The 24,748-nt window shown below is 44.0% G+C and overlaps 1 protein-coding gene across 3 annotated transcripts in view; it reads right to left on the minus strand.

Moving 5' to 3' along the window:
* The window catches only part of ADCY2 (adenylate cyclase 2), a 1,055,565-nt gene that overhangs the window by 240,597 nt on the left and 790,220 nt on the right, over positions 1-24,748 (minus strand). For all 3 annotated transcript variants that reach the window (XM_033929720.1, XM_033929718.1, XM_033929719.1), the window contains one exon: positions 1,691-1,849. In XM_033929720.1, the coding sequence (XP_033785611.1) occupies positions 1,691-1,849 (159 nt within the window). The remainder of the gene's footprint in view (positions 1-1,690; positions 1,850-24,748) is intronic.

The following is a 24,748-nucleotide window of genomic DNA, read 5'->3' on the forward strand; positions in this document are numbered from 1 at the left end:
GTTGGTTTTTGTCCAAGCAGGTTTTCTGACTTTATCAATGGTACACTTGCAAAGGATTGCGAATATATTGTTGTAGGACTGTGGAGGGTTTGAGTGGGGTGGCAATAAGCGGGAGAGCGGGGAGGAGCGGGGAATAGGCAGGAGATTCAGTGGAGCGGTCTTTGGGGTGGTGGTGTTCCGAGTCCCCCAAGTACTCCCCTCAGGTGCTCGCCTTCGTTGGCGCGCCGAACGTCGGCGTTTTTAAAGAAGATGTCCTCCGGCTGGATCGGGGGGGGGGGGGTGGAGCAGGGCTCCCACGCTGGCCCGATCTGGCTGGTCTTTGTATGTGAGGTGCGCTGGGTCGTTTTTAAAGAAGGTGTCCTCCGGCTGGATCGGGGGGGGGGGCGGAGCAGGGCTCCCACGCCGGCCCGATCTGGCTGGTCTTTGTATGTGAGGTGCGCTGGGTCGTTTTTAAAGAAGGTGTCCTCCGGCTGGATCGGGGGGGGGAGGAGCAGGGCTCCCACGCCGGCCCGATCTGGCTGGTCTTTGTATGTGAGGTGCGCTGGGTCGTTTTTAAAGTAAGTGTCCTCCGGCTGGATCGGGGGGGGCGGAGCAGGGCTCCCACGCCGGCTCGATCTGGCTGGTCTTTGTATGTGAGGTGCGTTGGGTCGTTTTTAAAGAAGGTGTCCTCCGACTGGATCGGGGGGGGCGGAGCAGGGCTCCCACGCCGGCCCGATCTGGCTGGTCTTTGTATGTGAGGTGCGTTGGGTCGTTTTTAAAGAAGGTGTCCTCCGACTGGATCAGGGGGGGGCGGAGCAGGGCTCCCACGCCGGCCCGATCTGGCTGGTCTTTGTATGTGAGGTGCGCTGGGTCGTTTTTAAGAAGGTGTCCTCCGGCTGGATCGGGAGGGGGCGGAGCAGGGCTCCCACGCCGGCCCGATCTGGCTGGTCTTTGTATGTGAGGTGTGCTGGGTCGTTTTTAAAGATGGTGTCCTCCGGCTGGATTGGGGGGGGCGGAGCAGGGCTCCCACGCCGGCCCGATCTGGCTGGTCTTTGTATGTGAGGTGCGTTGGGTCGTTTTTAAAGAAGGTGTCCTCCGACTGGATCGGGGGGGGCGGAGCAGGGCTCCCACGCCGGCTCGATCTGGCTGGTCTTTGTATGTGAGGTGCGCTGGGTCGTTTTTAAAGTAAGTGTCCTCCGGCTGGATCGGGGGGGGCGGAGCAGGGCACCTTTATAGAAGCTCATGTATTGTAACACCATTACAGAAGCTCATGTAAACCACTCTGAATTGACTCCCCAGTCATTAGTAGCAGTATAGAAGCTTTCAATAAACAATAAAATAATATACAACCATATGTGCACCAAACATTTCCCAAGTACTATTCTGTAAATATGCACATACGGTATCTACAATAGTGCGTATTTGCAGGATCAACATGCATTTAGACAGAGTCTAGGTAGAGTGTGGGTGGGACATAAAGCCTAAGAGAAGGAATGAAACTGATAGAATACACTGATACAGAACTGATATAAGCTGTCACTTCAATGTGCTACTTGGAAAATACTGCATTTAGGCACCCATAACTATATCAGGTTTATTGCTGATTGCTATGTGGTCTGCATACTTTCGTAAATATTTCATTTTCATTAACTTTTCAGAAGGCTAGGCAGATTTAGCACTAGGAAAAGATAGTTATTTAAGAGTGACTAACCTCATTCTTCAGATTTCGGGCCAAGAAGTGTTCAGCTACATGGGCTGGGAGCACATTTTCCAGCAAAACTCTGTTTAGATTCTCCATGGTCTCAATTTCATCACGCTCTTTCTTAAACTTGTTCTTCCATAGGAAGTCTAACCTACAGTAATATTCATTCTGTTACAAGAGGACACAGAGGTAAAGAAAAGATAGGCATTTTGTCTTGGAAGAGTCCGATTTAAGAGACAGTAGAAACACAGAATACTCTCACCATAATGTTTTAATCACTCAAGTTTCTTTGTTATCTTTAATATCAGAAACACAGAACACTCTCATTCTAAGGCTTTCTTCGCTCAGATTTTTTTATCTGACAACTGAAAGGGGAAAGGGAATGGGACTTCTATACCGCCTTTTTGTGGTTACACATTCTGGGGCTGGTTCTATAAACGGGCGTCCCGATTGTAGACAGTGGAAGACAGCCAATTGGGATGCACGCTTTTTGAAAAAAGCTCCCCAAGGCAGGATGCCTACACTGTAGGTGTTTGTCATGGGATACCAAAGCACTTTAGCTTGGAAAAGAGATGGTTAAGCTTGTCAAGACACCTAAGCTCACCTAAGGCTGGGCTTGGGTGGTGTTTTGCCCGGAAGTAGCCTTGGCCAAGTTTAAGCATCCATATGCATCTCCCTAGAGCTGCGACAGATGCCTGAAATGAGAAGCCTCACTGGAGGGTATCACATTGTACAATTTATTTCGATTAGGGTACAGATAGTGATGCTCCTTGATGACCTCAGAAGTCTCGAAGGTGTGTAAAGGGTTAGCTTATTCTTTAAGTATTTTGGTCCATTTTGTCTGAGGACCTTGGAAATCATAACAACATAAGAACAGCCATACTGGGTCAGACCAATGGTCCATCTATCCCAGTGTCCCATTTTCCAACAGTGGCCAATCCAGGTCACAGTACCTGGCAGAAAACCAAATAGTAGAAACATTCCTTGCAACCGATCCAGGGCAAGCAATGACTTCCCTAAAAGTCTGTCTCAATAGCTGACTATGGACTTTTCCTCCAGGAACGTGTCCAAACTTTTCTTAAACCTAGTTAGCTAACTGCTGTAACCACCTCCTCTAGCAACAAGTTTCAGAGCTTAATTATTTTTTGAATAAAAAAATATTTCCTCCTATTTGTTTTGTACTTTTGGAAAGGGTGAAAACTCAATTCACTCTTACCCATTCTATACCACTCAGAATTTTGTATACTTCTACCATAATCCCCCCTTAACTGTCTCTTTTCCAAGCTAAAGAGCCCCAACCTCTTTAGTCTTTCCTCATGCAAGAGAAGTTCCATCCCCTTTATCATTCTGGTCCCTCTTCTTCCACCACATCTTTTTTTAAGTTTTTTTCAAAACTGTGCACAATACTCATGGTAAGGACACATCATGGGATGATACAGAGGCATTATAATATTCTTGGTCTTATTTACTATTCTTTTCCTAATTCTTAGCATCCTGTTTGCTTTTTTTTTTTTGCCAAAGCCACACACTACGCAGAAGCTTTCAGTGTAATGTCTACAATGACACCCAGATCTTTTTCTTAGGTGCTGATTCCTAGGATTTATCCTAGCATGAGGTAACTATGATTTGGATTATTCTTCCCAATGTGTTATCACTTTTTTCATTTGTCCACATTAAGGGCTCCTTTTACTAAGGTGCGCTAGCATTTTTAGTGCGCGCTGAAGTAACATATTAGATGACGGCAGATAAAGACCCGAATGGTCCATCCAGTCTGCCCAACCTGATTCAATTTAAATTTTTTTTTTTTTTTTAATTTTCTTCTTAGCTATTTCTGGGCAAGACTCCAAAGCTTTACCCGGTACTGTGCTTGGGTTCCAACTGCCAAAATCTCTGTTAAGACTTACTCCAGGCAATCTACACCTTCCCAGCCATTGAAGCCCTCCCCTGCCCATCCTCCACCAAACGGCCATACACAGACACAGACCGTGCAAGTCTGCCCAGTAACTGGCCTAGTTCAATATTTAATATTATTTTCTGATTCTAAATCTTCTGTGTTCATCCCACGCTTCTTTGAACTCAGTCACAGTTTTACTCTCCACCACCTCTCTCGGGAGCGCATTCCAGGCATCCACTACCCTCTCCGTAAAATAGAATTTCCTAACATTGCCCCTGAATCTACCACTCCTCAACCTCAAATTATGTCCTCTGGTTTTACCATTTTCCTTTCTCTGGAAAAGATTTTGTTCTATGTTAATACCCTTCAAGTATTTGAACGTCTGAATCATATCTCCCCTGTCTCTCCTTTCCTCTAGGATATACATATTCAGGGCTTCCAGTCTCTCATACGTCTTCTGGCGCAAGCCTCCTATCATTTTCGTCGCCCTCCTCTGGACCGCCTCAAGTCTTCCTACGTCTTTCACCAGATACGGTCTCCAAAACTGAACACAGTACTCCAAGTGGGGCCTCACCAATGACCTGTACAGGGGCATCAACACCTTCTTCCTTCTACTGACTACGCCTCTCTTTATACAGCCCAGCATCCTTCTGGCAGCAGCCACTGCCTTGTCACACTGTTTTTTCGCCTTTAGATCTTCGGACACTATCACCCCAAGGTCCCTCTCCCTGTCCATGCATATCAGCTTCTCTCCTCCCAGCATATACGGTTCCTTCCTATTATTAATCCCCAAATGCATTACTCTGCATTTCTTTGCATTGAATTTTAGTTGCCAGGCATTAGACCACTCCTCTAACTTTTGCAGATCCTTTTTCATATTTTCCACTCCCTCTTCGGTGTCTACTCTGTTACAAATCTTGGTATCATCTGCAAAAAGGCACACTTTTCCTTCTAACCCTTCAGCAATGTCACTCACATACATATTGAACAGGATTGGCCCCAGCACCGAACCCTGAGGGACTCCACTAGTCACCTTTCCTTCCTTCGAGCGACTTCCATTAACCACCACCCTCTGGCGTCTGTCCGACAGCCAATTTCTGACCCAGTTCACCACTTTGGGTCCTAACTTCAGCCCTTCAAGTTTGTTCAACAGCCTCCTATGAGGAACTGTATCAAAGGCTTTGTTGAAATCCAAGTAAATTACATCTAGCATATGTCCTCGATCCAGCTCTCTGGTCACCCAATCAAAAAATTCAATCAGGTTCGTTTGGCACGATTTACCTTTTGTAAAGCCATGTTGCCTCAGATCCTGTAACCCATTAGATTCAAGGAAGTACACTATCCTTTCTTTCAGCAACACTTCCATTATTTTTCCAACAACTGAAGTGAGGCTCACTGGCCTGTAGTTTCCTGCTTCATCCCTGTGACCATTTTTATGAATAGGGACCACATCCGCTCTCCTCCAATCCCCAGGAATCACTCCCGTCTCCAGAGATTTGTTGAACAAGTCTTTAATAGGACTCGCCAGAACCTCTCTGAGCTCCCTTAGTATCCTGGGATGGATCCCGTCTGGTCCCATCGCTTTGTCCACCTTCAGTTTTTCAAGTTGCTCATAGACACCCTCCTCCGTGAACGGCGCAGAATCTACTCCATTTTCTCGTGTAACTTTTCCAGACAATCTCGGTCCTTCTCCAGGATTTTCTTCTGTGAACACAGAACAGAAGTATTTGTTTAGCACATTTGCTTTCTCCTCATCACTCTCCACATATTTGTTCCCAGCATCTTTTAGCCTAGCAATTCCATTTTTTATCTTCCTCCTTTCACTAATATATCAGAAAAAATTTTTATCTCCCTTTTTTACATTTTTAGCCATTTGTTCTTCCGCCTGTGCCTTCGCCAAACGTATCTCTCTCTTGGCTTCTTTCAGTTTCACCCTGTAGTCCTTTCTGCTCTCCTCTTTTTGGGTTTTTTTATATTTCATGAACGCCAACTTTTTCGCCTTTATTTTCTCAGCCACTAGGTTGGAGAACCATATCAGCTTCCTTTTTCTCTTGTTTTTATTGATTTTCTTCATATAAAGGTCCATAGCCATTTTTATCGCTCCTTTCAGCTTAGACAACTGTCTTTCCACTTCTCTTATGTCCTCCCATCCTAACAGCTCTTTCTTCAGGTACTTTCCCATTGCATTAAAGTCCGTACGTTTGAAATCTAGGACTTTAAGTATCGTGCGGCCGCTCTCCACTTTATCCGTTATATCAAACCAAACCGTTTGATGATCGCTACTACCCAGGTGAGCACCCACTCGAACATTAGAGATACTCTCTCCATTTGTGAGGACCAGATCCAATATCGCTTTTTCCCTTGTGGGTTCCGTCACCATTTGTCTGAGCAGAGCCACTTGAAAGGCATCCACTATCTCCCTACTTCTTTCTGATTCCGCAGACGGAACATTCCAGTCCGCATCCGGCAGGTTGAAATCTCCCAACAGCAGAACCTCCTCTTTCCTTCCAAACTTTTGGATATCCACAATCAGATCCTTATCAATTTGATGCGATTGAGTCGGAGGTCTGTAGACTACACCCACGTAGATAGAAGTTCCATCTTCTCTTTTCAGAGCAATCCATATCGCTTCTTCCTCTCCCCAGGTCCCTTGCATTTCGGTCGCTTGGATATTGATCTTTACATAGAGAGCTACTCCTCCACCTTTATGACCATCTCTGTCCTTCCTAAAAAGATTATATCCCGGTATGTTTGCATCCCATCCATGTGATTCAGTGAACCATGTCTCTGTGATAGCAACAATATCTAGATCTGCCTCTAATATCAGGGCTTGCAGATCATGAACTTTGTTGCTTAGACTGCGAGCATTTGTGGTCATCGCTTTCCAGCTATTTTTCAGCGATAATCTCCTTTTTCGTATGGATTTTTGTGTCGTTTCACTTTCCGTTGCAATACTAAGAAATGAATTGCTGATATTGCTTATGTTGCAGCCTTTACTACTATCACATCTTTTCTTTTGCCGGGGGTGGTCTCTATAATTGTCCTTCGTACATACACCACCCCCACCTTCTAGTTTAAATGCCTAGAAAAATAATGTCTAAATTTCTCTGCAAGGTTTCTTTTTCCTGCTGTAGTAATATGTAGCCCATCAGTGCAATATAGCTTCTTGTCCTTCCATGTTTTTCCCCATCCTCCTATGTACCTGAAGCCTTCTTGATGACACCAGGCTCTGAGCCATCTATTAAAGTCCTCTGTGTTTTTCACTCTTTGCTCTCCCTTTCCATATGCAGGCAGTATTTCAGAAAAAGCTAAAGTCTTTACAAGATTAGTGCTTGCTAACCCCTGTGCTACACAAAAATACTAACGCCAGCTCTATGGAGGCGTTAGCGTGTAGTGCACATGCTAAAACCGCTAGCGCAGCTTAGTAAAGGGAGCCCTAAATTTCATCTGCCATTTGGATGCCCAGTCTTCCAATTTCCTAAGGTTTTCCTGCAATTTTTCACAGTTCTCATGTGTTTTGACAACTTTGAATAGTTGTGTCATCTGCAAATTTAATCACCTCACTTGTCATTCCGATTTCCAGATTATTTATAAATATGTTAAATAGCACTTGTACCAGTACAGATCCCTGCGGCACTCCACTATTTACCCTCTTCAATTTAGAAAACTGACCATTTAACCCTCTCTTCTGTTTTCTGTCCAGTAGCCAATTTCTAATCCACAACTGAACATTGGCTCCTATCACATGACTCTTTAATTTTCGCAGGAGTCCCTTATGAGGAACTTTGTCAAAAGCTTTCTGTAAATCAACCGACTCACCTTTATTCACATGTTTATTTATATCTTCAAAGAAGTCAAGCAAAATGGTGAGTCAAGACCTTCCTTGCCTGAACCCATGCTGACTCTGTCCTATTAATTCATGATTGTCTATGTGTTTCATAATTTTATTTTATTTTTAATTGTTTTCACTATTTTGCCTGGCACTGAAGTCAGGCTTATTACCCCCTCTCCCCCTGTAATCTTCAGGTACTACAGACAATTTTAGCAACAACTAACATTATTATTTTTTTTTTTTATTCATTTTCAAAATTACATTAAGTGTTACATATATTCAATCACATTAACAATAAACATATCACTTACAGGCTATCATTTGCAAATTACATACATTCTTATCTCTCCCCCTTCCCACCCCTCCCTACCATATATTCCATTATAATATAAATATGTATTAATAAAATAACCCCACCCTACCTAATTAAACTAACATTAACATTAGATCAGCAATTTCATGTTTGAGTTCTTTCATTACCCTGGGCTATATACCATTCACTCCAGGTGATTTATCACTCTTTAACTTGTCAATTTGGCTTAGTTTTAATTTTGGCCCTGTAAGGTACTGGTAATTTTTGCAAGAAGGATGTAATATGGCCACACTGCTTGCAACCTTCTGTCAGTCATGCTGCAGACTTCTGAATTAATTGCAGCTGATGCAGCTCTCTTTTTTGTTATATCGGTGTAAAGGCATTACAGTAGTTTATCCAGTGTTTCTCAATTTGGTCCTAGAGTACCCCTTTGCTAATCAGGTTTTCAGAATATCTACAATGAATATGCATAAAATAAATTTGCATATAATGGAGGCAGCCACTAAATCTTCATTTAAACAATGGGAAGCCTTTCCTTTCTCTCTTATGGGGCGCATTAGTCTTTATAAAATGGTTATCTTTCCTAGATGGTTGTACTGTCTACAAATTCTTCCAATATATTTGTATGCTGTGGACATTAAGACCCTACATCGTATGCTTAGCCGGTTCTGCTGGGAATGGAAGAAGGCCAAGGTGTCCTTTTCAATTTTGGTGGGTAACTAGTGCAGAGGGGAGTTAGTCTCTATAACTTGGCCTGTCTTCTTAGACATCTAATAATAATAATAACTTTATTTTTGTATACTACAATACCATAGCAGTTCAGAGTGGTTTACAGAGGAAGAGACTGTGCACAGACAGTGATGTTACAGAAAAGACTTTCAAGTTACATTAGCAAGTTGAGAGTAGTCAGGTATATCCGGAGGCATATCAGAGATACAACAAGGCAGGAGGGGAATCAGAGAAATTTATCAAAGAGATAGGTTTTAATTGATTTCCTGAAGGTTTGGTAGGGGGGTGCATTTGAAATGAGGGTGGTTAGACATTTATTCCATTTGCCTGCTTGGAATGACAGAGATCTGTCAAGGAATCTCTTGTACATATGGCCCTTCAAGGATGGGAAGGCAAATAGGTAGGTACTATGTGTGCAGGTGGTGCCTGGAAATTCAAAATGGTGCGACAGGTAGATTGGGGATGAACCTGTTAGGGTTTTGAAGCAGAGGCAGGCAAACTTGAAGATGATCCTTGCCTCCATCGGCAGCCAGTGTAATTTTCTGTAATATGGGCTTACATGATCCGATTTTTTGAGGCCGTAAATGAGACGGACGGCAGCATTCTGAATGACTCTCAAACGTATGATGGGTTTCTTAAAGGATCCCAAGTATATGATATTGCAGTAATCTAAGATGCTTAAGATTAGAGATTGAATCAGCAGTCGAAAAGAGAGGAAGTCAAAATAGTGTTTGATGGTGTGAAGTTTCCAAAGGGTGCAAAAGCATTATTTAACCTGAGCATTAGTATGGTCTTCAAAAGGTAGGCATCGGTCCAGGATGACTCCAAGGATTTTTATAGTAGAATTGATTGGGTTATTTAACCCGTTTAATTTCAAAGAGGTATTAGTTAGCTTGTAGTTAGGACTTGCCAAGAAAATCTTGATTTTTTCTGGGTTCAGTTTTAATTTGAATTGTGTAGTCCATTGTTCAACCTTAGTGAGGACAGATAAGGTGAGTTGTTCTGTCTCTTGTGCCAGTGATGTTATGGGAATGCTAATTGTGATGTCATCTGCGTATATATATGATTTCAATTTTAAGTTAGATAACATATGACCCAATGATGCCATGTAGACGTTGAATAGAGAAGGGGAGCCCTGTGGAACTCTGCAGGATTACACCAAGATTGAGAGAGGGTTCCATCACAGTGAAGTTGGTAAGTGTGGTATTTTAAGAAGCCTGTAAACCAGTTTAGCACCTGTCTAGAAATGCCAATAGAATCGAGGCATCTAAGCAGAATGTCATGGTCAACAAAGTCAAAGGCACTGCTTAAGTCAAACTGGAGTACCAGTGCGCTTTTTCTCAGGGAAAACAAATGGAAGAGGTAATCAGTCAGCGAAGCTAAGACAGTTTCCGTACTGTAATTTGTGCGAAAACCAGACTGAAAGTCGTGTAGAATGTTGAACTTCTCTAAGTATTTCATGAGATCAAGGTTAACTAGACCTTCCATTAGTTTGAGGAAAAGTGGTATGTTGGCAATGGGTCTATAGTTGGCAGCTGAGGAGATTGGCTCCTTGGAGTTTTTAATAATAGGAGTTACAAGGATGTGGCAGAGTTCCACTGGAAAGTAACCAGTGGGCAAACATAGAGAAATCCAGTTGAAGAGTTCAGCTTTGAATGGGAAGGGGGCTGATTTCATGATAGACGGTGGGCAGTTGTCCAGTAGGCAACTGGATTTTGCATATTTAGAGTAGAGCTTGAGAAATTGGTTCCAATCTGGAATTTCAAAGTGCTTCCAGGTCATGAAGCAATTGAACCTTCATTTTCTAAAGTGGGTTGGTTGATAATTGGGTCTGGGCTAGTAGCTACAAGAGACAATTTCAAGTTATGAATTTTAGTGGCAAAGTAGTCGGCTAGGTTTGCAGCAGAGAGTGGGAGATCTGTGTTAGAGCGTTTATGTAAATCAATATCAAACAAAGAATTGACTATTCTGAAAAGTTCTTTGCTATTCAGCAAAGGAGAATTAATTGTTTGGGAATAATGTTTACAACGCTTTTCTTTAATCATTCTTTTATACTCTAACTTTTAGTCGCCAGATGAATCTGTCCTTATCTATCCCTGATTTATATCATTTTCTTTCTAGTTTGCGTATTTCTTGTTTTAAAGCTAATAGGTGCTAACCTATTAGCTTTAAAACAAACCAGCTGTCTGATGGACATAGTTTCAATGGTGCAATATTGTTTAGAACCTGATCACTGAAATTTTTCCATTCTAGGATGAAATTTGGATCTAAGTCAGAATTGGATATTAAGCTATAGTGCGACCAAAATTCTACTGGGCTCAATTGTCCTCTTGTCCAAATCATTTTCTCTTAGAGACTGATCTTTGGTTTCCTTTTGGTTTGTTTTTTGATCCAGCCTAATTCAAAATTACATAGAAGGTGGTCCGACCAAGGGGTGTTAGCCCAGGTTTCACCTTTAAAACTTACACTGGGGGTAATTGGAACATTGGAAAGAAATGTAATCAAATCTAAGTGGTGACCTTTCTTATGGGTTTTAGTCGGATGTGGCTTGGAAAAGCCTAAGGATGTGAAGAAGGAGAGTAGATCAACTACATTGGAATTCTCTTCCTGCTCGAGATGTAAATTAACATCATCGGCTAAAAGGTTATAGGCGCCAGCTACCGAGTTTATAAGGAGGAATTCGTAGAGGTCTTCTTTTGTTAGGTTCCATTTGTTAGGGGGCATATAAAATATTGTAACAATCAAATTATCTTTACAGTCCTCTTTGGATATTTTGCAAATGAGAATTTCCAGATCATTGGTTAGTTTAGAGTCTAGTACTTGAAACTCAAAATGATCTCGGAGAATTATTGCTAAACCACCACCTCTTTTTGAGTTTCTTGATAGAGGAATAATTTTGTAATCTAAAGGTAGTATATCACCTATGATAGCATCCATAGTAACATAGTAGATGACGGCAGATAAAGACCCGAATGGTCCATCCATTCTGCCCAACCTGATTCAATTTATATTTTTTTAATTTTTTCTTCTTAGCTATTTCTGGGCAAGAATCCAAAGCTCTACCTGGTACTGTGCTTGGGTTCCAACTGCCAAAATCTCCATTAAAACCTACTCCATCCCATTTAAACCCTTCCAGCCATTGAAGCCCATCCTCCCCCAAATGGCCATATACAGACACAGACCATGCAAGTCTGCCCAGTACTGGCCTTAGTTCAATATTTTTAATATTATTTTCTGATTCTAGATTCTCTGTGTTCATCCCATGCTTCTTTGAACTCGGTCACCGTTTTCCTCTCCACCACCTCTCTTGGGAGCGCATTCCAGGCATCCACCACCCTCTCTGTAAAGTTGAATTTCCTAACATTGCTCTTGAATCTACCACCCCTCAACCTCAAATTATGTCCTCTGGTTTTACCATTTTCCTTTCTCTGGAAAAGATTTTGTTCTACGTTAATACCCTTCAAGTAATGAACGTCTGAATCATATCTCCCCTATCCCTCCTTTCCTCTAGGGTATACATATTCAGGGCTTCCAGTCTCTCCTCATACGTCTTCTGGCACAAGCCTCCTATCATTTTCGTCGCCCTCCTCTGGACCGCTTCAAGTCTTCTTACGTCCTTCGCCAGATACGGTCTCCAAAACTGAACACAATACTCCAAGTGGGGCCTTACCAATGACCTGTACAGGGGCATCAACACCTTCTTCCTTCTACTTAATACACCTCTCTTTATACAGCCCAGCATCTTTCTGGCAGCAGCCATGTTTTGGTTAGAAGTAAAATATCTAGGTGTGTTTCTTCCAGCCTGTCTTTGACTAATTGGGCTTTGTTCCTAATCGAGCGGATGATCAGATAAGCTCCTGAAATAATGTACTGTTCCGAAGGAGTTGAGGGCTCTGCACATTGCAAGGATTTTAGGAATCGTTTTCTTTTGTGTGATGGTCTAGAGAAGTGGCGAGTGGCATTAACCACAGAGATTGGGAAAGGTCCTGTTTCCATGTAATCATGAAGGACACGGGGGTGGAGGTGGAGGCCAGACATGCAAATACTTATTGGATTATTTGGTCATGCAAATACTTAAATTGTCTGGAAACAAGATAAATTGGCTAATCATGCAAGTACTTATTAGCTTAACCAGGCATGCAAGTACTTATTAGATAATCCAGGCTTAGGTTATCCAGTCATGCAAATACTTATCAGATTGGCCAGTTAGGGCAGGCACCGGCAATAGGTTCCCACACCCATTGGTGGGCCACGCAGGGCGGAACCTGGCAGCTGGGTGGAGGGTGCTGTGGTGCGGGGAGGCTTCTTTTGCGATGCTCAGTTGCTATGCAAAGGTGTGCGCTAAGGCATGCGTTAACTCTGCTGGAATTTAAACTGTTCCCGGCAGGCCTGGGATGGGCGGAGCAGGCTCTCACTCTCGGCGGGGCCGGGGCCGGAACGAGGCTCTGAGGCTGAGCCAGTCTTTTTGCTGCTGGTGTTGCCGGTGAGTTTACCCCCTTTGCAGTTTTAGGCTCCGATGCTGAACCGTCCTGCAAATGCCTACGTCAAGACTGGTGAGGGCGACTTTCCCACCTCTGCAGGATTCAAATTCGCTCCCGGCAGGCCTGGGATAGGCAGAGCAGGCTCTCACGCCCGGCGGGGCCGGGGCTGGAATGATGCTCCGAGGCTGAGCTGGTCTTTTTGCTGCTGGTGTTGCCGGTGAGTTTCTCCCCTTTGCAGTTTTAGGCTCCGATGCTGAACCGTCCAGCAACTGCCGTCCAGCAACTAGGTGACTGGTTCAACTCTACGGAGTTTCATACTCCTTTAGCGTCCCTCTTCATTCTCTTTATGTACTCCATGCTCATCCAGGAGCTCTACCGTTACATATTCGTTCATTTGTCTTGTTCCAGGCGGCCCAGAGTTTATGGAAAGCCTTGGCTTGTTGGGGTCGTTTTAGTGCTCGTTGTACTTGCTATTTGCCATTGCAAGGGAATGGGGATTTCTTGCCAAGGATTGGGAGTTCTACTTACTGTAGATGAAGGTGTTTGGGATTTGTTCAGCTCCAGCATTTTCTTACATCTAAGGGCCAGCTGATACCTTTGACTACCCTGGGAGGTATGGGGAGGGGGGGGGAATGGAGAGAGCTTTTTGCTTATGGGCAATTAAGTCATTATGTAAAGTCACTTTCTGCTGCTTTCTTATCAATGGATGTAGCTCAACTTTTGGATGATCTTTTGCTCCTGATACGAGGAATCACTGTCTATTGCGTATTTTCACTGGTGGTTGGTGCAACGTCTTTCCAGCTAAATCGATTGCATCCATTTTAGTTCGCTGGGGCAAAGATTTGGCTATGGATATTTGAGAGGAGGACTTCTTTCAACTCTTGCGGCTTATTCCCTCCTGGGTTGGTTCTGCGGAATTGCAGGAGTGCCTATAATGTGTCTTATGTTGTACTTATGCTTCCTAACATGGTCTCTTTTTATTTATTCAAGTTTCTATACCGTTCTCCCAGGGGAGCTCAGAATGGTTTACATGAATTTATTCAGGTATACAAGCATTTTCCCCTGTTTGTCTAGCAGGCTCACAATCTATCTAATGTAGCTGGGGCAATGGGGGGGGGGATTAAGTGACTTGTCCAGGGTCACAAGGAGCAGCATGGGTTTGAACCCACAACCTCAGGCTGAGGCTGTAGCTTTAACCACTGCGCCACACACTCCCCACTTTTTGATGGGAGGTATTTTCTCGGATCTTTGTCATCAAGCCTCAAATACTTTCATACATCCTTTTTGGACCTGTCCCCATCTTGTTCAATATTGAAGGGCTATTTTTCGGTATCTTGCAGATATCCTCCAGCAACCACTTCGGCTACATCCCTTAGGTATTCTTCTGGGGCAGGTTTCGCTGTTAGGAGTCCGGAGTAAGGGTCCTCATCTATGGGTTCTCAAATCTTGTACTGTAGGGAAAAAGTGCATCTTACAACATTGGATGCAGGAGACATCTCCTTCCTTCTGGCATTGGCGCAATCGTCTTCATGAGTTATTGTTATGGGAATTCCAGGATCTTCGTTTGACTTTTAGGAAATCAAAACTTTTTTATTCTGTATGGGGCCCCTATATACAATTGTTACTTCACCATGTGTGCAGCTCTTTCCTCAAATCACTTGGGGATGCAGCTGTTCCTCCTATTGGGGGGATTTGATATGGTGGTTTGGACTGGTGCACGCACACACACTTTCATGCTTCTCTCTTTCTTTTTCACTGCATGACTGGGGGGCGGATGGGTTTGGGTAGGTGGGCGAGATTTGGAAGGGACGGAAATTAATGGTCTAAGAAGGGGTTTCACTGGAGTTCATAATAATCCAGGGTTCTGGTGTGTTATAATGTTCCTTTGGGTTATTCCTCTATTGGGCTTGTATAGTCATGGCTTAATCTCTTTATTGTTCACATCTCTTGAGGTTGTGGGGGGTGGAGGGGTAGGAATGTTGTTATATTATGTACTTTTCACTATTGTATTTTCATTCTTGCAGTGTCAATATTTCTGTATTATTCTGTCTTCTGATGTTACAATTTGAAATTGATGCAGGACTTTAGATGTTCTTTGTATTAGCTATACAATATTCCTAAATTTGCCATTGGTGATTACATTTGGTTTTTGCATCAATAAAAGTAGTTTGTTGGTAACCCCCCCCCCCCCCCACGAGAAAATAGTTCTTCACTAAGAGCTTGATTCTGTATAGGATGTCCAGTCTCAGCAGCTGCCTAAGTGACTTTTGAGAATTGTACACTGGCATCCTATATAGAATTGCATCTGTCCGTTATAGAATCACATTTGTCCTAACGGACAGACGCCTAACACTGCCTAACCACCCTGATTCTCTAACCCATGTCACAGGTGCAATTTAGAGAATTGCCCTGCTGCGATCAACTGAGCAGCAGCAGGGAACCTCCGAATCCTCCCTCACTATCCGTGGCAGGAGGGATGCCCAATCCCTCCTGCCACAAACACTTAAACAATCCCTGGCAGGAAGGATGCTCAGTCCCTCCTGCTGGCACCCCCCTGAACCCTCACTCCCCAAAGCTCATCCCTCCCCCTGTACCTTTAACAATGGCGGGCCTTCCTCAATCAGGCCCTTAGGCCCCTCCCCGGTGCATCTCAGGATGTACTATGAAGGCCCGTCATTCTGAAGAGGAGGGTCTGCTGGACAGATGGAGTAAGCATCCCTACGGCCGGCCTTCTTGTTAAAGGTACGGGGTTGTCCGGGAGGACTTTGGGAGTTTGGGGGTGTGACAGCAGGAGGGAGTGGGCATCCCTCCTGTCAGGGATTATTTAGGAGTTTGCAGCAGGAGAGATTGGGCATCCCTCCTGTGGACAGTGTTGGGGGTTCAGGGGTGGCAGCAGGAGGGAGTGAGTATCCCTCCTGCTGGTCGACTTGCAGTAGGATTCAGGGGTTCATTGTTGTAGCTACTCAGCTGATCGCCGCAGGGAGATTTCCTTGCTGCAATCAGTTCAAAGGTCGCGTCTATTTGAAATGTAGGCCAGTATTTTGCTGGCCTTCATTTAAGGTGCCTATCGCGACCCTAGGGAGATGCCTAGGGTCTCTTAAGCACACCTGCCACTTCCAGGTGAAACCATGCCTACACCCAGCCTTGGTCAAGCTTAAGTTTCCCTAGGCGCCTCCCTGCACCTGTGACAGATGCCTACAGTGTAGATGGCCTACCTCTGTTTTTTTGTTGTTTTTTTTAAACATGTGTTCTGATTGGCTGGTTAGACAGCGGTAGGACTCCTACCGCCACCTACAATCAGGATGCCGTTTATAGAATATGGCCTTAAATGCATAATTAAACTATGGAATTCAATATAGGGAAAATGTGGTGAAAACAGTTAACTTAGCAGGATTTAAAAAGAGTTGGATAACTTGCTAAAAAAAAGTCCATAAGCCAGATAGGCTTGGGGACATCTGCTGCATATTCCTAGAGAAAGCAACATAAAATATGCTTTACCCTTTGGGATCTTGCCAGGTACCTGTGACTTGGGTTGACCACTGTTGGAAATAGAACATTGGCTTGATGGATCTTCGGTCTGTCCCAGTATGGCAACTCTTATGTTCATATTTTATGCTCTAACTCTGGGATTTATACTTCTCTCCAAAGCTAAGGCTTTAATTCAATTGGGCTACTTCTCCAGAATCAACTACCGCATAATTATCATTGACTAGCACTTCTCTGGAGCAGGGTCTCAGAATGTTCTGCCTGAAATTGTACAGGATGCACATTTGGCATCCTGCCATACTTACAAATACAATATCCCCAACCACAAATACAATATCCCCAACCACACATCAGAGTGTAAACCATGCTTTTGAATCCAAGCTACTATTTCTTAAACCTAGGCTAGAGCTGTCAATTAATCTCAATACAATGAACAGATGTACAGATTGTACTGGCAACAAATCATCTGAACTAATCAACATCACCTCCTGCCACTTTCCTGGGTGTTTGTTTTATCACTGGTCATTCATTGTATCTTCCAAAACTGATCTGCTTTTAATTGGGGTTCAAAATATGCAAATCCTAGAAATCTGATACTTAGGGCTCCTTTTACTAAGCTGCGTTAGGGTTCTAACACGCGGAATAGCGCGCGCTACAATGCTGCGTGAGCTAGACGCTAACGCCAGCATTGAGCTGGCGTTAGTTCTAGCTGCGTAGTGCGGGGTTAGCGTGCACTAATCTGCATGCGGAAAAAACACTAGCTCACCTTAGTAAAAGGAGCCCTAAGTCCAAACAAACATATTTCATACCTACCTGTTGTGGAATTCTTGCAAACCAGTCTAGTATAAGATATTGTAAACTGCCTAGAAATCTGAGTGATGGGTGGTATATCAAATTTAATAAACTTGGAACTTAAATTTTGAATCACAGCCAGAGCTAGGAGGAAATATTGCTCAATAATTTTTAATATTAAAGTTTAAGAGCAATTCTGGAACTGGGTGCCTCAATTAGATGCCCAACTAATGTGAATAGTGAGATTATTGTATAAGAATATTTATGTGCATATGTGTTTTTATAAAATACTAGTTTCAATCAGCATTAAAGTACCTACTTATGCCAAGTCAAAGGCTGGTATAGCACAGTTACTTACCGTAACAGGTGTTTTCCAGGGACAGCAGGCAGCTATTCTCACATATGGGTGACGTCACCGACGGAGCCCGGATGCAGACAGCCTCGCAAGGAAACTTGCTTGTAGAAACCAGAAGTTTTGAGTCAACCGCACCGCGCACATGCGAGTGTTTTCCCACCCAGCGCAGGGCGCGTCTCCTCAGTTCAGATAGCTAGCAGAGAAGCCAACCAGGGGAGGTGGGTGGGTTGTGAGAATAGCTGCCTGCTGTCCCTGGATAACACCTGTTACGGTAAGTAACTGTGCTTTATCCCAGGACAAGCAGGCAGCCTATTCTCACATATGGGTGACCTCCAAGCTAACCAGGATGGATGGTGGGAGTGTTGGCAACTTAGGAGAATAAATTTTGTAATACTCTCTGACCAAAATGGCCATCCCGTCTGGAGAAAACATCCAGACAATAGTGAGAGGTAAAAGTATGAACCGAGGACCAAGTAGCAGCTTTGCAAATTTCCTCAATAGGTGTAGATCTGAGGAAAGCTACTGAAGCTGCCATTGCTCTGATTTTATGGGCTGTGACTCGACTCTGTAGTTGTAATCAAGCCTGGGCATAGCAGAAAGAGATACAAGCAGCCATCCAATTGGAGATGGTATGCTTAGAGACTGGATGTCCCAACTTGTTTGGATCAAAGGAGACAAAAAGTTGTGGTTTGGTGCGTTCCAAATAGAAGGCCAAAGCATGTTTATAGTCCAGAGTATGAAGGGCTGATTCTCCAGGGTAAGAATGAGGCTTTGGAAAGAACACTGGAAGAACAATGGATTGGTTGAGATGAAATTCTGAAACCACTTTAGGTAGGAATTTAGGATGAGTATGGAGGACCACCTTGTCATGATGGAAGACAGCTACTAAAGCTTACAGCTCACTGACTTGTCGAGCAGATGTGAGGGCAATGAGAAACACCACTTTTCAAGTGAGATACTTAAGATGAGCTGTAGACATTGGTTCAAATGGAGGTTTCATCAATTGAGCAAGAACAACATTGAGGTCCCAAACCACTGGAGGCGGTTTGAGAGGAGGTTTGACATTGAAGTCCTTTCATGAATCTGGAAACCACCGGATGAGCAGTAAGGAGTTTCCCTTCAATAGGCTGATGGAAAGCAGCAATTGCACTGAGATGGACTCGGATCGATGTAGACTTGAGGCCAGAGGTGGATAAGTGCAAAAGATAATCTAGAACAGAAGATAAGGAGGAATGTTGAGGCTCCTTATCATGTGAAAAACACCACGTAGAAAATCTAGTCCATTTTTGGTGATAGCATTGCCTAGTGGCAGGCTTCCTAGAAAACTCTAAAATGTCTCTTACAGGTTGAGAAAACTGAAGAGGAGTTATGTTGAGAGGTACCAAGCTGTCAGGTGTAGAGATTGCAGGTTGGGATGAAGCAGAGATCCCTGACTCTGTGTAAGCAGAGATGGAAAAGCTGGTAGAAGCTATGGCTCCCTGCTGTTGAGTTCAAGTAGAAGGGAGTACCATGGTTGTCTCGGCCACCGAGAAGCAATCAGGATCATGGTGGCATGAGTGTTCTTCAACTTGACAAGAGTCTTGAGAATGAGAGGGAATGGAAGGAATGCATACAGGAAGAGATTCGTCCATTCCAGTAAGAAAGCATGCCTAGAGGCGATGAGGAGAGTATATCCTGGAACAGAACTGAGGCAGTTTGTGGTTGTGGGGAGCTGCAAAGAGATCTATCTGAGGTGCTCCCCACTGCGAAAAAATGTGATGAAGGGGCAAGGAATGGAGTGTCCATTTGTGAGGTTGTAGAAGACGACTCAAGTTGTCCGCCAAGCAATTGTTCACCCCTTGAATGTAGACAGTTTTGAGGAAGGTGTGACGGATTGCCCAGTTCCAAACCTTCAGAGCTTCTTGACAAAGGGAGGAAGATCCCGTTCCTCCCTGTTTGTTGACATAGTACATGGCGACTTGGTTGTACGTCTGAATGAGGACTACCTGGTGTTGAAAAGCTTTGAGAGCATTGAAGATCGCTCTGAGTTCCAACAGATTGATGTGGTACTGACGATCCGTACTGGTCCAGTGGCCTTGAATACGGAGACCATCAAGATGAGCGCCCCAAGCATAGGTCGAGGAATCTGTTGTGAGGACCTTCTGACGAGGGGGTGTTTGAAATAGTAAGCCTTTGGAGAGATTGGAAGAGAGCATTCACCAGCGGAGACTGTCTCAAGGAAGGAGTGACTGCAATGTGTTGAGAAAGTGAGTCGCAAGCCTGCGTTCACTGAGATGCCAGGGTCCACTGAGGAATTCTGAGGTGAAGTCTGGCAAAAGGAGTCACATGTACTGTGGAGGCTATGTGACCTAGTAGTACCATCATGTCTCGCTGAGATAGAAGAGCGGGAAGACACTGCATGACAGAGTTGAAGGAGAGCTTCCAGACGTTGTGGAAGGAATGCTCTGAGTTGGATAGTGTCCAGAACAGCTCCGATGAATTTTAGATTTTGAGAGGGCTGAAGTTATGATTTGTGAAAGTTGATTTCAAATCCCAGACTTTGTAGGAACCACATAGTCCATTGGGTTGCTACAATAACCCCCTGAGATGTTGAATCTTTGATGAGCCAGTCGTCTAGGTAGGGAAATACCTGAAGACCATGGTTCCGTAGAGCTGCTGCTACCACTACCAGGCACTTGGTGAACACTCTGGGAGATGAAGCCAGGCCAAAGGGCAGTACTCTGTATTGATAATACAGATTCCCCACCCGAAATCTGAGATATTGACTGGAGGCCGGATGAATGGGAATATGAGTATAGGCCTCTAGATCTAGAGAGCATAACCAGTCGTTCTGATCCAGAAGGGGATAAAGGGACGTCAGGGACAACATTCAAAATTTTTCTTTGACTAAAAATTTGTTGAGAGCCCTGAGATCTAGAATGGATCGCAGATCGCCCGTCTTCTTCGGAACAAGGAAGTAATGGGAGTAAAACTCCCTGTTCTGCTGTTCCAAAGGAACTGGTTCGATGGCATGGAGACAAAGCAGAGCTTGAGCTTCTTGAAGAAGAAGGGCGGTCTGGGATGGACTGGAATGATACTCTCTTGGAGGAAGCTCTGGTGGAACCTGAGTGAAATGAAGAGAGTATCCTTCCCTGATGATTGAAAGCACCCAGAGGTCGGATGTGATTGTCTCCCATCGGTGGTTAAAATGATGGAGATGACCTCCAATGGGGGGGAAGATAGTTCAGAGACAGAACTGTGGAGGTTATGCTCTGTTTTAAACAGTCAAAAAGGCAGCATAGCCTTAGGTGCAACAGAAGGTTGAGATTTCTGTTGCTTCTGATTCTGCTGTTTTTTGAGAGGAGGACAAGTAAGGAGCTGCTCTCGGAGCAAAAGCCTCTGGAAAATTGGAGGAGGGCGTGAAGTCTTGGCAGGAGCTGGCTTAGGCTTTGGTCTGACAATAGAAGCAAAAGATTTTTCATGTTCAGACAATTTCTTGGTGGCTGCCTCGATGGATTCATCAAAGAAGTCATTGCCTGAACAAGGAATATTAGCCTGAAGATTAGGGTCCATGTCAATAATAATAATAACGGTTTATATACCATAGGACCATGAAGTTCTATGCGGTTTACAATGATTATAGAGAATGTTACAAATTGAATAGAATTGACATAGTTAGTGTCTATTATTTAGCAGATCTGGAGGTCTGGTATTGAGAGAGATATTCTGCGAATCAGTTACCTATGTACTTTAAGAACAAGTATGTTTTCATTTGTCTCCTAAATTCCCTATATGTATTGACAAGCGTAAGTAGTTGTTTCAGATCGTTGCCCCATAATGCTGCTTGATATGAGAGAAGATATTGGTGATGAATTTTGAATTTGCATCCTCTAACTGGGGAGAAACGAAGTGCAGGTTGGAGCTTCTTTTATGTCTATTGGTTGAAAAGGAGAATATGTCAGTTTTGTATTTGGGGGCTAGACCGACTAGAAACTTGAAGCAAAAGCAACCGAACTTGAACCTCACTTGCGCCTCCATTGGCAACCAATGCAGGAGTCGGTAGGAGGGAGTTATGTGATTGAACTTCTTCAACCCGAAGATCAGCCTGACTGCTGCATTCTGCACAAGTTGCAATCGCCGCATATTAAGAACATAAGAACATAAGAAGTTGCCCCCGCTGAGTCAGACCAGAGGTCCATCTTGCTCAGCGGTCCGCTCCCGCGGCGGCCCATCAGGCCTAGTGCCTGAACAGTGGTCCCTGATTAATTTTATAACTTACCTCTAATCCCATCCCTATAATCTACCTCTACTCTTATCTGTATCCCTCAATCCATTTGTCTTCCAAGTACCTATCCAAAGCTTCTTTGAACCTCTGTAGCGTGCTCCTGTTTATCACATCCTCCGGTAGCGCGTTCCATGTATCCACCACCCTCTGTGTGAAAAAGAACTTCCTGGCGTTTGTTCTAAACCTCTCCCCTTTCAATTTCTCTGAGTGCCCCCTTGTACTTGTTGATTCCCATAATTTGAAAAATCTGTCCCTGTCTATTTTTTCTATGCCCTTCATGATCTTGAAGGTTTCTATCATGTCTCCTCTAAGTCTCCGCTTTTCCAGGGAGAACAGCCCTAGCTTTTTCAGTCTGTCAGTATATGAGAGGTCCTCCATGCCCTTTATTAGCTTAGTTGCAATTCATTGGACTCTCTCAAGTACCTCCATGTCCTTCTTGAGGTATGGCGACCAGAACTGAACACAGTACTCCAGGTGCGGGCGCACCATAGCACGATACAGTGGCAGGATGACTTCCTTCGTCCTGGTTGTGATACCCTTCTTAATGATACCCAACATTTTGTTTGCTTTCCTTGAGGCTGTTGCACACTGTGCCGACGCCTTCAATGTTGTGTCTACCATCACTCCCAGGTCTCTTTCAAGGTTGCTCACCCCTAGCGCTGATCCCCCCATTTTGTAAGTGAACATCGGGTTTTTTCCCCCTATATGTACGACTTTGTACTTCCCTATGTTGAAACTCATTTGCCATTTTTTGGCCCATTCTTCCAGTGTTGTCAGATCTTTTTGGAGATCTTCACAGTCCTCCATGTTATTGACCTTGCGATATAGTTTGGTGTCATCTGCAAATTTAATAACCTCACATTTTGTTCCTGCCTCCAGGTCATTAATGAATATATTGAATAGGAGCGGTCCAAGCACAACCCCGTGGAACTCCGCTCGTGACCCATTGCCAGTCTGAGTAATGGCCCTTTACTCCAACCCTCTGTTTCCTGTCCGCTAGCCAGTTTTTTATCCATCAGTGGACCTCCCCTTGCACCCCGTGGTTCCATAGCTTCCTTAGTAGTCTTTCGGGTAGCACCTTGTCGAAGGCTTTTTGGAAGTCAAGGTAAATGATATCTATGGATTCCCCTTTATCCACCTGGCTGGTTACCCCCTAAAAGAAGTATAATAAGTTCGTGAGGCATGACCTGCCCTTGCAGAAGCCATGCTGGCTCGACTTTAGCTGCCCATAGTTGTTGATGTGTTCCCAGATGCTGTCTTTAATCAGTGCTTCCATCATCTTTCCCGGGACCGAGGTCAAGCTCACCGGCCTGTAGTTTCCTGGGTATCCACTTGAGCCTTTCTTGAAGATGGGCGTGACATTTGCTATTTTCCAGTCTTCTCTCCAGTTTTTAAGGATAGGTTGCATATTTGTCGAAGTGGCTCAGCTATTTTGTTCCTTAGTTCCTTCAGTACCCTTGGGTGAATGCCATCCAGACCTGGCGATTTGTCGCTCTTTAGCCTGTCTATCTGCCTGAGGACATCCACCTTGCTCACCTCTAGTTGGACCAGATTTTCATCCTGCTCTCCTTTTATGATCTCCTCGGGTTCCGGAATGTTGGTTGTGTCCTCCCTCGTGAAAACTGATGTGAAGAACTTATTTAGCCTGTCAGCTATCTCCTTTTCCTCTTTTACCACTCCCTTTCTGTCCCCATCATCCAAGGGTCCCACTTCCTCCCTTGCTGGTTGCTTCCCCTTAACGTACCTGAAGAATGATTTGAAGTTTGTTGCTTCCCCCGCCAGTCTCTCTTCATATTCTCTTTTTGCTTTCCTAACCACTCGGTGACACTCCTTTTAATAATAATAATAATAACTTTATTCTTCTATACCGCCATAATCTTGCGACTTCTAGGTGGTTTACAATCAAAAGTGCTGGACATTCAGCGAAATACAATAAGTAGATATTCAGAGGAAATACAGAGATCAGAGACCTCAGGAGGCAATAGTATAGAGATACAATTTGCTGAGCGAAAATGTAATATGTACATTTTAGTAGGTAATGTCCGACAGGACCTGTTGGGGATAAATAGCAACGTAAAGTTACAATAAGATGAAGATAACAGATTATATTTATAACAGTGCTGTAAGTTCAGGTGGAATAGGGAGGGGGAAGGGAGAGGGAGAGCGGGTCAATTGTTTAAGTATTTCTGGAACAGGTATGTTTTTAGGCGTTTCCTGAATTCCCCGTATGTAGTGGGCGAAAGCAGTTGGTCTAGGTCTTTGCCCCATAGGACTGCTTGGTGAGAGAGAAGGTGTTCGTGGTGTTTTTTCATTTTGCAGCCTTTAACTGGAGGGGAAATTAGTTTTGGGTGTGTGTTTCTCTTGAGTTTGTTATTAGAAAATGCGAAAAGGTCCGTTAGTACTTTGAAGCAGAGGCAGGCAAATTTAAACCTTACTCGTGCTTCCGTTGGTAGCCAGTGCAGCTGCCGATAGTAGGGTGTCACATGGTCGAATTTCTTCAGCCCGAAGATAAATCTGACTGCAGCATTTTGCATTATTTGGAGACGTCTCGTATTCTTTTGTGAGACTGCTAGATAGGCGATGTTGCAGTAGTCAAGCTGACTCAGTATGAGGAATTGCACTAGGATTCTGAATGTTGATGTATCGAAGTATGATTTAATGGTTCTGAGTTTCCAGAGAGTAAGGAAACCTTTTCTGAATAGGGAATCCACTTGTTCCTTCATTGTTAGGCATTGGTCTAGAATAACACCTAGTATTTTCATGGTGGGCTGAATAGGGTAGTTGAGTTTATTGATGCATAGTGGGGTTTTATTGTCAAGCGGGTGAGGGGAGGCAACGAAGAATTTTGTTTTTTTCTGGGTTGAGCTTGAGCTTGAAATCTGTCATCCATTGTTCCATCTCATTTATGGCATCGGATGGCT

Source organism: Geotrypetes seraphini, chromosome 2 (assembly GCF_902459505.1).
Source record: "Geotrypetes seraphini chromosome 2, aGeoSer1.1, whole genome shotgun sequence".
NCBI lineage: Eukaryota > Metazoa > Chordata > Amphibia > Gymnophiona > Dermophiidae > Geotrypetes > Geotrypetes seraphini.